The sequence below is a fragment of the Lates calcarifer genome, linkage group LG4 (genome assembly GCF_001640805.2).
Source record: "Lates calcarifer isolate ASB-BC8 linkage group LG4, TLL_Latcal_v3, whole genome shotgun sequence".
Taxonomy (NCBI): domain Eukaryota; kingdom Metazoa; phylum Chordata; class Actinopteri; family Centropomidae; genus Lates; species Lates calcarifer.
The window spans coordinates 21,651,189-21,664,328 of NC_066836.1; the positions used below are offsets into that span (position 1 = coordinate 21,651,189).

At 39.9% G+C, this 13,140-nt stretch overlaps 1 protein-coding gene across 5 annotated transcripts in view; it reads right to left on the reverse strand.

Moving 5' to 3' along the window:
* The window catches only part of astn1 (astrotactin 1), a 342,836-nt gene that overhangs the window by 229,518 nt on the left and 100,178 nt on the right, over positions 1-13,140 (reverse strand). The window contains exons 6-8 of one of the 5 annotated variants that reach the window (XM_018695889.2): positions 11,217-11,324; positions 9,373-9,522; positions 5,291-5,458 (exon numbers count right to left, since the gene is read on the reverse strand). In XM_018695889.2, coding sequence (XP_018551405.1) covers positions 5,291-5,458; positions 9,373-9,522; positions 11,217-11,324 — 426 coding nt within the window. Of the gene's footprint in view, positions 1-5,290; positions 5,459-9,372; positions 9,523-11,174; positions 11,325-13,140 lie in introns of all 5 variants that reach the window. The other 4 variants (XM_018695888.2, XM_018695887.2, XM_018695894.2 and 1 more) reach the window with 4 other exon arrangements.

Consider the following 13,140-nt stretch of genomic DNA (forward strand, 5'->3'; position numbering starts at 1 on the left):
TCTATAGCACCTCTGCAATCTCCTTGCAGCCCACACACACTTTCACTCACTCTCATGTGCACATTGTCACACTGACAAGCACACACACACACACACACACACACACATATGCACAACGGTCTCATTGCAAATGCATCATATGAAAAGTACAATACAATTACTGAAGCCTTGCTGCCAGTGCTGCTGGTCCATATATCATTTTAAGGATTGGGTAAAATGTGGGTTTGGGTGTGTGGGTGAGCCTTAAAAATTACTCCAAGAAAGGCAGGCATGAGACACACAGGTCCAGCTTTTTGATTCATTGAAAGGTCTCAGAACTCACTCTGTATTGCCCAGGGGAGAGTTAGGCTGCTGAATAATGGATGCAAAACAAGGAAGACAGTTCCTCTGCTGTAAGTGTGAGATTTCCTCCTGCACTCATTATTTGAGTGACGCACTGGCAAAGAAACTAGGTAAAACTAAAATGATTCATTCATCCATTTTGTCTAGTCTCCATTAGGAGGGCAAACAAATACCAATATATTATTCAGATATGAATAGATAATGCACTCTGAACAGATGCAAACTGAATTCTTGCAGTAATTTCCATTCTCCTCTGCCACCACTGACCTGTCACCATTTAGAACAATTTGCTATATATGTCACACCACTTAGTGGAGTCATAACTCAAGTCAAAATACAGTGACATCAACCACACCTTGCTACAATAAGCACAACCATGCTTTACAGCAAGGGCAAGATCTTTGACGCCCAGTGAAAACAGATCAATAAATCTGTTAACAAATCATTCAAAAAAGACACAATGTATAAGTGCAGATCTTGTATCCTAATTAGCAGGTAGACACTTTTCCTCAATGTCACAATAACTGGGCTAATGATGGAGCAATCGGTACCATGTCTCAATAGGCTGACCACATGCATAGTATTGTACCACAAATCTTTTGACAGGTCCTCACAGCTCAGTCTTACAGTCCACACAGTTGGGGGCCCTATGTTATGGTTTCATTTGACGTGATGACAGCACCACTTTTGCACTGCGACACTGGGAAACCCCTTATCTCCAACACGCTGCATGATTCTGCAAATATGCTACATTGGTAAGCCCTTCAGTTGTGTTGAATTGTACAAAATTGGCATGTTTTGCCCACTGAAATGCTCAAATGTTGCTGTTAAAAAACATTAATTGTTTTTTGTTTGTAGGTGCCAACTGTCAGTTTGCAATAGATTTCCTGGTTCAGTTATGTTACATGCTTAGACTGGCACAGATCAGTTCAGGGACCTTGAGTAATCTCACATTTAATCTCACACCTGCCTTGTTCTTCTTTTCTCCTGCCATGCACTAACCCTCATGTCAGCCAATCCCATCTGCCCTGCAGTAACTGCAATGTTCTTGCCATTCCCCATGACCTGACCTTTCCTGCCAAGTTACACACCTAATGCAAATTGCAAATCCTAATTGGTAACACAAATTAGAATGCTAATCACTCACACTTAAGTGTGTGTTGCGTGGGATGTGAATCCAGGCTTCCAATGTCACAGTGCACAGCAGAATCCATTACAATAAGTTTCAAGAGTATTACCAAGACCCACCCAACTCTAAACCCCGACCCACACCCAGTACTTCCATATTGAGTGGCCTTTTTTTTCTGGCTTGTGTATGTCTAATTTGTTAAAACAACAAAATCTATTATTCTGTTTTACAGTTTCACACTTTCTTCATATTGAATTTGGAGGAAAAGAGGATCAAAAATATATTAACTGGAGGAGAGAGTGATAAAAAGCTTGTTAAACAACAAAATGTTCTACAATTCTGTTTTATCAGCACACTGTTCACATCATTTGGAATTTGAATGTAGTGTGTGGCTTGAAAAAACAGTATGCACAGTAGCTGCACATGGCCCCAATCTCAAGTGTTGGGGCAGAGATGGTAGATGTATTTATAAAAGCCATAGACAAGACATAATATGCATTGCTAAAAATCAGTGCGCATGTATTATCTCCATATTTCATTCGAAATGTAGCATCTTCATAACATCTACACGTGTTTGTGTTTCAGACTGTTGGCTGTTTGTGCATATCTCAAAAAATATTCTCAGTAATAACAACTAGGTGATTCTCCACATACTTAGGGTATATCATGCATTACATCCATCAATCAGTGGTTGCAAGTCATGCCATTACAGCCAAGGCACTGCTTTCAAAATCCCAGCTGCATTTTACATCAGTGTCTTTTCTATCTTCTAGTCAGCCTCTGAAAGCAATTTTATAACAACTGCAAAGATATAAATTGTAAGCAGTTGAGAGTCACATGAGATAGCCCAAGAGAGAGAGAATATTAAAGAATACAATGATATTGTGCTTAGTTGGCATTTACTTTTCACTCTGTACTCTTCCAACCTTCAGTTTATGGGTCACAAAGAAGAACTCATATAATGTCCCATCAATCAGTTATTGACACGTGGCTTTTCTTCAACATACTGTCAGTATGATCTATCAGTCATTTCAGGCATGCCATCACACTTTCATTTATCATTTCAACCCATTATCCACCTATCCATCTACAGAGTACTGGTAGCAAGCATTATTTTGCTTGACAAACCAAACTGTATATATTTGTCTGATTGTCATTGTGCATGGACTCAAATAAGGGTCTATAACAATCAAGGACATATTCAAAATTATACAGGTCTGTCTTAAATCAATTGTCAGGTGCACATACAATCACAGAAACAGCCTATTAGTGGTGTAATCTTTCCCTCATACTGACAATTAAAAGATCCCTTTCTCAAAATGTCGACTGAGTTTTAATATATCTCTGAGCTCCCACACAGTACACTAAGTGAAAAATAGCGCATTTGTATTGAATGCCATACAGGGGCATGTGTCAAATCAGGTCATGTCAAATCACTAAAATTAGCAAAATTATAGCCCTCTAGCAGTTTGGACTGCATACCGTTTTTCTAATCTTAACGACCACTCAAAGTACTTTACACTACATGTCACATTCATCCAATCACACACACATTCAACCACATATTCACATACATACACCTGATGGTACAGCCATCTGGGACAATTTGGTATTTTGCTCACAGATACTTCCACATGTGGACTGAGGGAGCGGGGCATCAAACCACTAACCTTCTGGTTGGTGGATGCTCCACCTCCTGAGCTGCAGCCACCCTCAGCATACTGCTTTTATCTCCATTGTAGTTTATGAATAGTGTTTTTTAGGTAAAGGGCATACACGCTTATATTCAACTTATTATAATGCAGCAGCAGGTAGCATCAGCTCTTCACCAACAATGAAAGGCTTCTTAGCCTTAGCAGTATGGTTGGCCATGAGTGTTCTCAGTGCAGCTACACTTGTTGCTGTGGTGGCCCTGAACACTTGTTTCTGTCTTTGCTGCAGGGTGCTTTGTCTCTGTGTGTTGAAACAGTTTTGAAGGTTCTTCATTTGATAGCCTATTGCCACATATTATGTAGAGGCAGCCTGGAGCACGTCAATCACCTATCACGATAAAGCCGTATTTTAAGTAGGACTTCTGGTATTTACCACGAAGTGCAGCTTTGCTTTTCTTGACAGTCTTCAGTTTTTCTTCTGTCTCATCATTGGGCTCTTTTCCCTTTTCAGAGGAGCTCGCCACAGGCAAATGTTTTTTTTTACTCATTTTGGCTAGTCACCTAGCTGGCATCACAGCCATGCCAAACACAGGTATATCGGGAGACACAGACAGATGTGATGGGCAAAGATTATGGTCATTTTTCAAAATAAAACACCCTGCAGACTCCAATAGTCAATAAAGTTTTATAATATAAACCTAATATGACCTAGAGTACAAATGAAGTTGACAGTAGAGACATGCAAACTAACTGTCAGTAACACAGCCCCCCAGGAGAAAACCAGGTCAAGTGCTGCAAGCAATCTATTTTCTATTTCTGGTCCAGTAGCCCGATTGAGCATAGTCATGGCCACCTGTAAACTGTTTAAAAATCTTTCCTACCACAGACTGAGAGACTGCCACTGTGTTTTGGGCACTCAAACAAGAGTTACGGGAGAAGAGTTGACAATGCAAGACACTGCAAGATTTGGAGGCACTTTGCAGGACTGGGGCTCTACAGTGGCTAACACCTGGAATGTGCCCCTCTCCCTTCTGCAACAGCATGTTTACAGTGGCCAATGGCAATGAGTAAATAAAGAGAACAGTATTCCATAATGTAACCGTCAAGCTACCTTTGCACAAGCAACTGTTTTATTAAACTGTCCACTCAGTTCCACATGCATTTCAATTACAGCAGTCACTTTTGAAGAATTGGTCACAGGTTCCTCACTACTGCAAGAAACAACAGGGTATCTGTGAGTGTAAATAATATCTTTAATAGGCCAGACCGATAAAGTGGTTGAGTAGCCTACTGTTATACCTGCCCTTCTCCACAGAATGATGATGGAAGCTAAGTCACCTACAAAGCCAGAGAGCTGAGACCCTGTTCAAATTTTCTAATAATTACTGAGGTTTCAGTGGTGTAGTGGGGTCTTGGTAGGTGGATACACTGGCCTCAATCACACATCCGCCTCCACATTCAGGCATCAGTAACATTAATCCAGTCATATATGTAATGGCATAACACTCACAGGGCAACTCTCTTGAATCAAGTGTAACTTACATTTACCTTTGGTATTTGCATATTGATGACATTTTAAATGCACAATTGCTATGTTGCAGCATTGCAACTGTCAAGATTTGAATACTTACAATACTTATCAACATGCACCCCCACAGTGCCACTGTGTTATATTTCTTTCATCTTCTCCTGTTGTTGATCGCCTCATTATTGTCAGACATTTTTACTTGTTGACAAAGGTTAAAAGTCCCTTGGTCTGTTTGTTTCATATCTGTAGGTATGTGAGCCATGCTTGCAGGTTACGAAACAACAAGGGTGGGGGCTTTTGTTACCTGAGGTTGTTCTTAATACAAATGCTTCTAACCAGGTTTAGTGCTTGCTTGGGAGAAGTCACTGCCTTAAAGGCTAAAGTCATGGGACAAATGTCTCCACATAGTAAATGCTTCATATTACATAAAAGACTGTAAAATGACTGCCTGCAGCCTTACTCTGCAAGATATGCACTGACACATATCTGTGGCTATTTTCATAAGTAAACCCCCCCTGGCCAGGGATGAGTATATATCATAAACCTGTGTATATGCACTGCTACACATCTGGTTTCTCTGGTAACAAATCCTAGTGCAGTGCAGAACTAATACTTCTTTAAGTCATGCTCCTGGCTTACCGGTCTCTTGGTCACACTGGTGCTCACAGGGGTCCAAGAGACGTCGTCCACACAGCTCACTGACCCAGGGACCGCTGGCATTCTGCTGGTAATACAACAAGATCTGGGCCGGGTTCAGCCAGTCTGAGGCATCCAACTGGCTCCCCTGCAGCAAAATGAATCTTGATCCTGAGGAGGACAGAGGAAGGAGGGATGAAAAGACAGTATGGAGTATGAGGAAAGAAGATACAGAGGGACAAATGAGGGACAGATAGAGGATTGGAGAAAATAGAAATGGAACAGAAACAAAGGGTTATGGACAGTGAATGAATAGATGGCAGGTGGAGAGAGTGGAGAAGCCAGAAAGAATGAGAAGCAATCAAAAATAGAAAGAACAAAAAAAGCATCCATTTAAATTGTGAAACCAAATAACATATTTGGACTGGAAGTTGATTTTGCAATTTCAAAATGTTCCTTGATATTTTATGACATTTATTAAAAACTTTAAAAGGAAAAAAAAGGTGACACAGAATATTTTGAATCTTCCAACTTAAAGACACCAGATTAAAGACACCAAACAGAAACATTTATCGCTGTAAACTGAAATGGACAATGAGGTACTTTAGAGGTGAGCAAAACCTTTGAAAAAACCTTCAAAATAAAACAGTTTGAATAAAATAGAAGACAAATCCAGCTGAGCATGTATTTGGCTTCAAGATTAACCTGACCCTAAAAAAATGAATTAAAGCCTCAGGCTGCCATCCCAACCACTCTAATATTTGAAAAATAATAATTATTATTTGGTGTAATTATTTAGTATTATTAAGGTCAGAGCTAACATCCAGCCAAGATAACAAACCTTGACAGCTGCATAACTAAATTATAAAATATGCAAACAATGAGAAACACTTTAATGAAGCAGTACCTATAATAACATGGCTAACACACTTGTTGTTATCAGTAACCAGAGGCAGCCAGCTGAGGCATCCTCTTTGTTGCCCTGCAGCCAAACACATGCACCAGGAGGAGGAAGGCAGCAGTGAATAAAATAGAGCAGAAATTTGTGTACGCATACAGTATTTCATGGTGTGTGAAAAAATATCTACTGGGATTAAAATGTTAAAGATTTAGACAATATGATGGACACAACAACAAATGTCAGTGTAGTTTGGGCTGTTAAATGCCTGCACTGAATGATTTGGGTGTGCTTTTTTTGGCTACAGGTTTACAGAAAAATCTGATCTTTGTCATTCCAAATGGTGCAGTGGGAAATTGTGCTATGGACTCCTTTTCCTTTGTGTTTAAAATGATGCAGATTAAATTGAATACATGCCCATGTGACTACAAGTTGAGGGTCTGTAAGAAATTTTACTCTTAAAATTCTGAAACTGTTTAGGATACTCTGCAGTTTTATAAACAATTATTAAGTACGGAATCAACAACTCCCCAGGAATCTGGACTGAAGTTACCTTCCCCTGTCTTAATTTTCATGTGTATTATTAATGTCACTTGTTACATTAATAAAGCAACATAATGAAATCTGTCTTGAATTTTAGGGGACCGTTAGCATTCTGCCAGTAGTAGACAGAGACAGAACTTTTTTGTCCTAATAGTCCATTCTGTATTTATTATTTAGCAAATAAATCTAAGTTAACTACAAGCGTATGGGCTGTTTTATTTCAAGGCTATCTACTTATGCCTTAATTGCCTTGTAGTTGAAAGGTGCAGCATAAATCTTTTCTTTTTCCCTCTAAAAGGTGTAATCAATTAGCCACACTGAATACACTTAAAGACTGACTTGTCACATATTTGCATCTTAAGTTTGCAGCTGTTGTCTGAGTGAAACCAGTCAAAACCAGGTTGATTTGTGAAACTTCTCCTTTTGAGTTTACTGAGTTATCTGCTGTGTGATCTCTGTAAATTAGCAGCAAGACTCATTGACCAAAGCCCTGTCCATTTGCAAACATGGGATGCACTGGGCATTTGCTAACCCAGGCATATTTAATGACTTCTTGGCAGACTCTGTGTGCCCTAGTTAGTGCCATCCCCTTTGATGATCCCTTTAAAACTAGAGCACATTCTGCAAATGCCTGGATGCGTCTTGTTTGCTTAATTGTGGCGAGTTATAAAATTGCTTGGAAGAACTTTCAAATGCAAGACACCAATCAGCCATGTTTCTGTTTTTATGACACAGTTTAGGCACTGCTAGATCCTTTGGCAGTTATGGGAATGCAACATTTTATTTTGCCACATTATATAAAGTAATATTAAAAAGAAATCCTTTGTGGGTGTATACAAAAAGGAATGCAAAAACTGACTCCTGACCAAAAAAATAAAAAATAAATAAATAAAAAGATTTATCAGATTATAGCTGATTTAAGGCACCATTGTTTTTGACACAAACCATGTAAAATCAAAGATTGTAGGATTTCTTACTCAGCCCTCTGTACTGCTGCTCAGAAGCAGTGAGTGTTCTTCATACTGCCATGGGTGGCCAGAAGATATATACTGATTTACTCAGTTTGTAATGATTCAACAGAAGAAACATGTCTTGGTCATTCATTATAACTTTTTTTTTTTTTTGGCCAGGCTAGTGTTGTGGCTATAAGGATGGCCAGTCCCTTGGATGGCCTCAACTTTGGCTAAGACTGAAATATCCCCACAGCTGTTGGATAGATTTACATTTGTACATACTGTATATTCATGGCTCCCAGAGGGTGGTTCCTGATGATCTGCAAGGTGATCCTCTAACTTTCCCTCTAACACCAACATCAGATTAACATTGATGTAATTAAGTGTCTCAACAATCTGTCACAAAGACGACTGCATACCACCCAGTGAGTTTGTACTCGCAAATGGTATATGCTACTGAGTGATTGAAATGTCCAGTTTTCTTCAGATGGTCATCTAGGATGATATCATGACAGTCACAGACAAGGATTATGGATATATAGCACAGATCCCCAGCTGCACCATAGATCACTAAGCCAAAGGAACATCCCCAGAGATAGATTTTTAATTTGGATATGTCTCAGACAAGACACAGATGGTAGTAGGAGACCAATTCCCATACAATACAAGAGAGATAATCACCAGCCACATTTCTACTTTAAACTATCTCTAAGTTAGTCACACAGAAAAGTTTGTCTTGTCCTTTGTTATGTATCTTGAATAGCAGCAGATATAGTTATCCTGCATATGCACACAAACATCTCTAGATGATTTCTTTCCCTGATGTGAAAGGCAAGGAGAAAGGTGTGACTCTACATTTCTGTGCTTTTGTTCACAGTATTTGAAGGCGGTCACATCTGCAGCTGTTGGCATTAATAGCTTCTTTCCCCAGTGGTAGAATCCAGATTTTCATCTGATTCACCATGACATCAAATCAAGTCTGATGAGATTGTGGAGACATTTATGGAAACATTCGATCCCAGTTTTGTAATTCAACAGGCGAATTCGCCATCTTTCATCTCCTCCTTTCAAAGTTCCCACCCTGGACGCCTCCCTGGAATTTTAATATCTCCCTGGCAGTCCAGCATATACCACCGGAAAGCAGCAGTGCTCCGAATCAAATCAGACCTCTAGATGATAGATGAGTGGGCCTAGTCACAGTCTATAATATATCTGGACTGCCAGCTCACTCCTGTGACAGCTGAAAAATGCCAATGAACCAGCAGGAGCCAAAGCTTGGCCCCCGCAGTGCTTTTTTTTTTTTTTTTTCTGCAGGTGCTACATTGAAATTCATTAGTGAGGTGGTTCAATGTATCAGAAAGTACAAGGGGAAGAGTGATGGAGGGTTTGCTGCAGGTGGTCACTGCGACCTGGCCTCAATGTGCTCTGATGCTTTGAGGGCGCATCTGTCGTGTGGTCTCACATGGGAAACCTGGGGAGGGGGGTGGTCAACCTGACATTTACCTTTGTCTTTCAGAGAGCAAAGCAAAACGGTAGCTCAACTGCAAAGCTCAGGCACTCAGTTTTGAGAGATGTAGAAAGCCCTGGAGAATGGCAGAAAAATGCCAGCTCAGCCCCACAGGGCTTTAAGCACCCACAGAGGTGCGTGGGGAAAGGTGCAGTCACAATCTGAGGCTGTTGTAAAGCCTTACCGTCAGCGATGAGGTGCTCCGGCACATGTAGGATTACCCGGACTGAGAGGCTGCAGGAGAGGTGAGAGGAGTAAACCAGGCCGATCACACAGCTGATGACACTGATCAGAGTCAGGGTGGTCTTATTGATGGGGCTCCGTGGGGAACCTGCTATTAGGAAAAAATGCACAGGGAGGGAGTGGGGGAGGTGGGAACAACAAACGGTGGAGATATGTGAAGCATTCTATTTTACACAACCCTTCCATACCATACACATACATGCACACAGCCACACAAACATATACATACACAGCCTACAAAGGGAGTCATTTTACCAACAAGCCAAAAAATGGGTTTAGTGCCCATGAAAAGGACCTTTGGATCAAAAACCTAGAGCCTTTGGCAGGTTTAGACTCAGTGGCACAGAAATAAGGTTTACTTTGAAGGGTATTAACATCCACGCTGGGATGCAGGGAAAAAAAGAGACGCAGGCGTAAATAAAAAAAAAAACAGTTCAGAGGTTGTTTTGCAACCTTCCCTCTTTTCTCTGCTCATCCCCCCTGCTAGATCGAGAGTGTTTCCCTTATCTCTTTTACTGCAGAGTGCAAAACGGAAAGTGTTAAACATGACCTCATACCCACAGGGGCATGCATTCATGCACACACACACACACACAAAATCAAAGAGTGACCTTGAATATGACTACTCGCACTTTGTTTAAAGTGGTTATTTTTTTCACTAGCAGACTAACTCTAGATTACATTGTCACATTTAAATTGCTCTGGCAGAACTTTCTCATTCAAAAGCTGCCCAAGGCAATCCTTTAAACAAAAGCCAAAGTAGAAAGCTGACGTATCGTATTAGATATAAAGCTAGTTTATTTAATCAAGTTAATCAAGTAAGTAAGTTTAATCAACTTACCCAGAAACTGGATGGGGGCATAATTTTGAAAATAACTTGCATTTTAAAGGTTTATATTTTCCAATTAAATAAAAACATGATCTCCAGTAGAAATTTTGCTATTACATTTAAAGTTTTAATATTCTGTCCTTTCTCATCATTCCTCTGATTTGAAGAAACACTTCTGTCATTCCTCATGAATCATCCTTTCCTCTGGATCTAAACAACATAGTTAGGGCAGTGTTGCAACCACTTTATTCTATTCTTAAACCTCTAATTAAAGGTGTTGGCTGCACTTCTGGAGGCTTCGCTGTGTTTGTGACACCTGTGCACATGACGGGAGAATAATTGGCTTGGAGGCATTGTAAAGGCTTGTAACGCCTTCTGACAGCAGTTATTATTTTGAGGGCACTGTCTCTTTATTTTTCTTTTTTTATTTCTCTGTCTTTCTCTCCACACCCCAATACTACACAACAAAGCAGCAAGGACATGGCATGCTGACAGATAAAGCGTGCTGCACCATTTCACTTTGGCAGCATTTGCACATGATTCCCTTTGGAAATAATATTTCTGTATAATATTATTTCAAAATATGGTGATCTTCATGTCATGATATGCAATAGAAAATATTCAATTCAAAATATTCTCCACCAAGAACCTCTGATCTCGTCATCTTGTTTGATTTCAGTCAACAAGATCGTATGTAAATGTACTGAGATCAGTTTTACATGCTCACAACCACTCTACACACACCGATGTAGATACACAGCATATACACAAATTCTATGTGTCTCCAAAGTCATGAGCACACACAACACTGGAAATATCCACTGCTATATGCACTGAAAAGGTTACTTGTCATGCGATGGTAATACCATCAGACGGCGGCATAAACTGTCTGTAGGTGTATGAGTCCTCCTTACCCCCTGAGCCCCACGCGCTGTTGGCGTTACCATTTCTCATACCTCGACTCCGGCGGCGACTGCGGTTTGGGTCGGTGTAAAAGGCCAGCTGAGGCTCGCTGTCTGCCTCCGTCCCAGAGTCCCCGTCTGGGTTCAAGAAAGTTGAACCCGCTGTTGGATTCACACAAAAAATACACCTCCAATGAAAAAAAAAAGTTCTGGACCAGTGGTGGGGAATTTGTCCTCAAGTTGGCTTCACAGAGATGGCAGGGGGGAAGAGCAGCCAGAACAGAAGATGAATCCACTGCTGGATTCAGTGTGGAAACAGATCAGTGCATAAAAGTTTTCTTCAATTAATAATTGAAATGTAGGCTAATGGAGATGGAAGGCAGGCAGAAAGTTAACCGTGAAGCAAAGAAAAGCCTAAAAAGAACTTTTTCTTTTTCCTTGAGCACACTGGTTTAACATTACTGACAACTTTTAATTTAGCTATTAGATTGATGTATCCAACAAGAGTGTATTCATTCTTTGATTAGACTAAAAGAAGACTGACTCTCCCATAGAAAATGTAGAAAATGAAGCCATACAAAAATCCCCAGATGTGGGTACAGAAGTGTACACAATGCAGCTTCTTGAGTTTGATTGGATCGGACATTTTAAGTTAATGGTGGAATGCAATATGAGCAAATCATCCCTCACCTTGACCTGTTTATTAAAACTCTGCAAGGTCTGCCTTGTAGAGTGAACCTTTCATAGAGGATTCTCTAACTTCAATTTAGATTTAGATTTCAATGGCTGGTTCAAGTTTGAATGATTGCACAAAATTGCAGTGTTTGTCTCATTATGTGCTGTGTTTTGGATTTAACAGTTTTGTAGATGGCTGAGATTCTGTGTAAACTGTGTGGCTAATAACTCAGTCACAACAGAATTTAAAACAACACATTTTTACAACTAAGACAGATTCATTTTAGTAGAGCTAGTTCAGCTTAGGAAACCTACGACATACTACACTCCTGCTGAACTACTGCTGCTGCATCATATTAGCTGCATGTACCATCCAATTTTGTATAGCCCTTTCTTGCCACAGTATGAACCTCTCCACAAAAGAAAGCAGCATTGTTCAGTCAGTCCAGGAATAGAGCAAACACATTGCCTTTAATTAACTCAAGTTATTTATTGCCTTGTTAGCCAGTTTGTGAGACTGAGAGACCAAGTAGCAACTACATCATCAAGTTCTTAGAACCACCAACTTTGAAAATGATATGAAAATAAATATCCCTGTGGCAATTTCTGACAGAACTGTGCCAGTTCTATTTATTTCTATTTAATATAATATTTGCAATTTCACAGTCCTTCTATGTTTCCAGTAGAGTCTAATGTTTCAAACTCAGCCCAGCATAACAGAAAAAGCTCCACACAGGAAGTATTAAAAAGGTTCTCTATTTTATTTTGACTTCCTCTATTTGGGGTTCAACTGTGGAAGAGCACTGTCATCTAATCTGGTTAAACAATCAGATTTCTTGTAACTGTCTTGTTGATTCTTCCCACTGTCTTGTCTGACTTTATAAAATAGTCACGATGCTTTCAAAATGCTGCTTTATTGTAACTTTTGCAGTATTATAAATCTGTGACTTCTACCTGTTGGATTGAGTATGTACTACAGCTAAGTCAATTAAACATGCTCAGTTTATAAAGCACTTAAGTTTTGTTGTCACATCAATAGCAATGCATCGCTAAGTGAGCTATAATGTTGCTGGTACCTGTCCCTGGAGTCTCCATGGAAACACAGGTCCTTTGTGTCTTATAAATATAGAAATATCTAAACACTTTAAATGCTCTGCTGCTATTCACACAAGTGATGTAAGGAATGGTACTGGTGGTAATGGTCGCCACTCTTGCTAATAACCTTTTACTTGTACAAACTGAGAAACACTTAATCACTGCACTGAGGTTACAGTTTACAAAGTTACAGTTTATAAAGTAAACT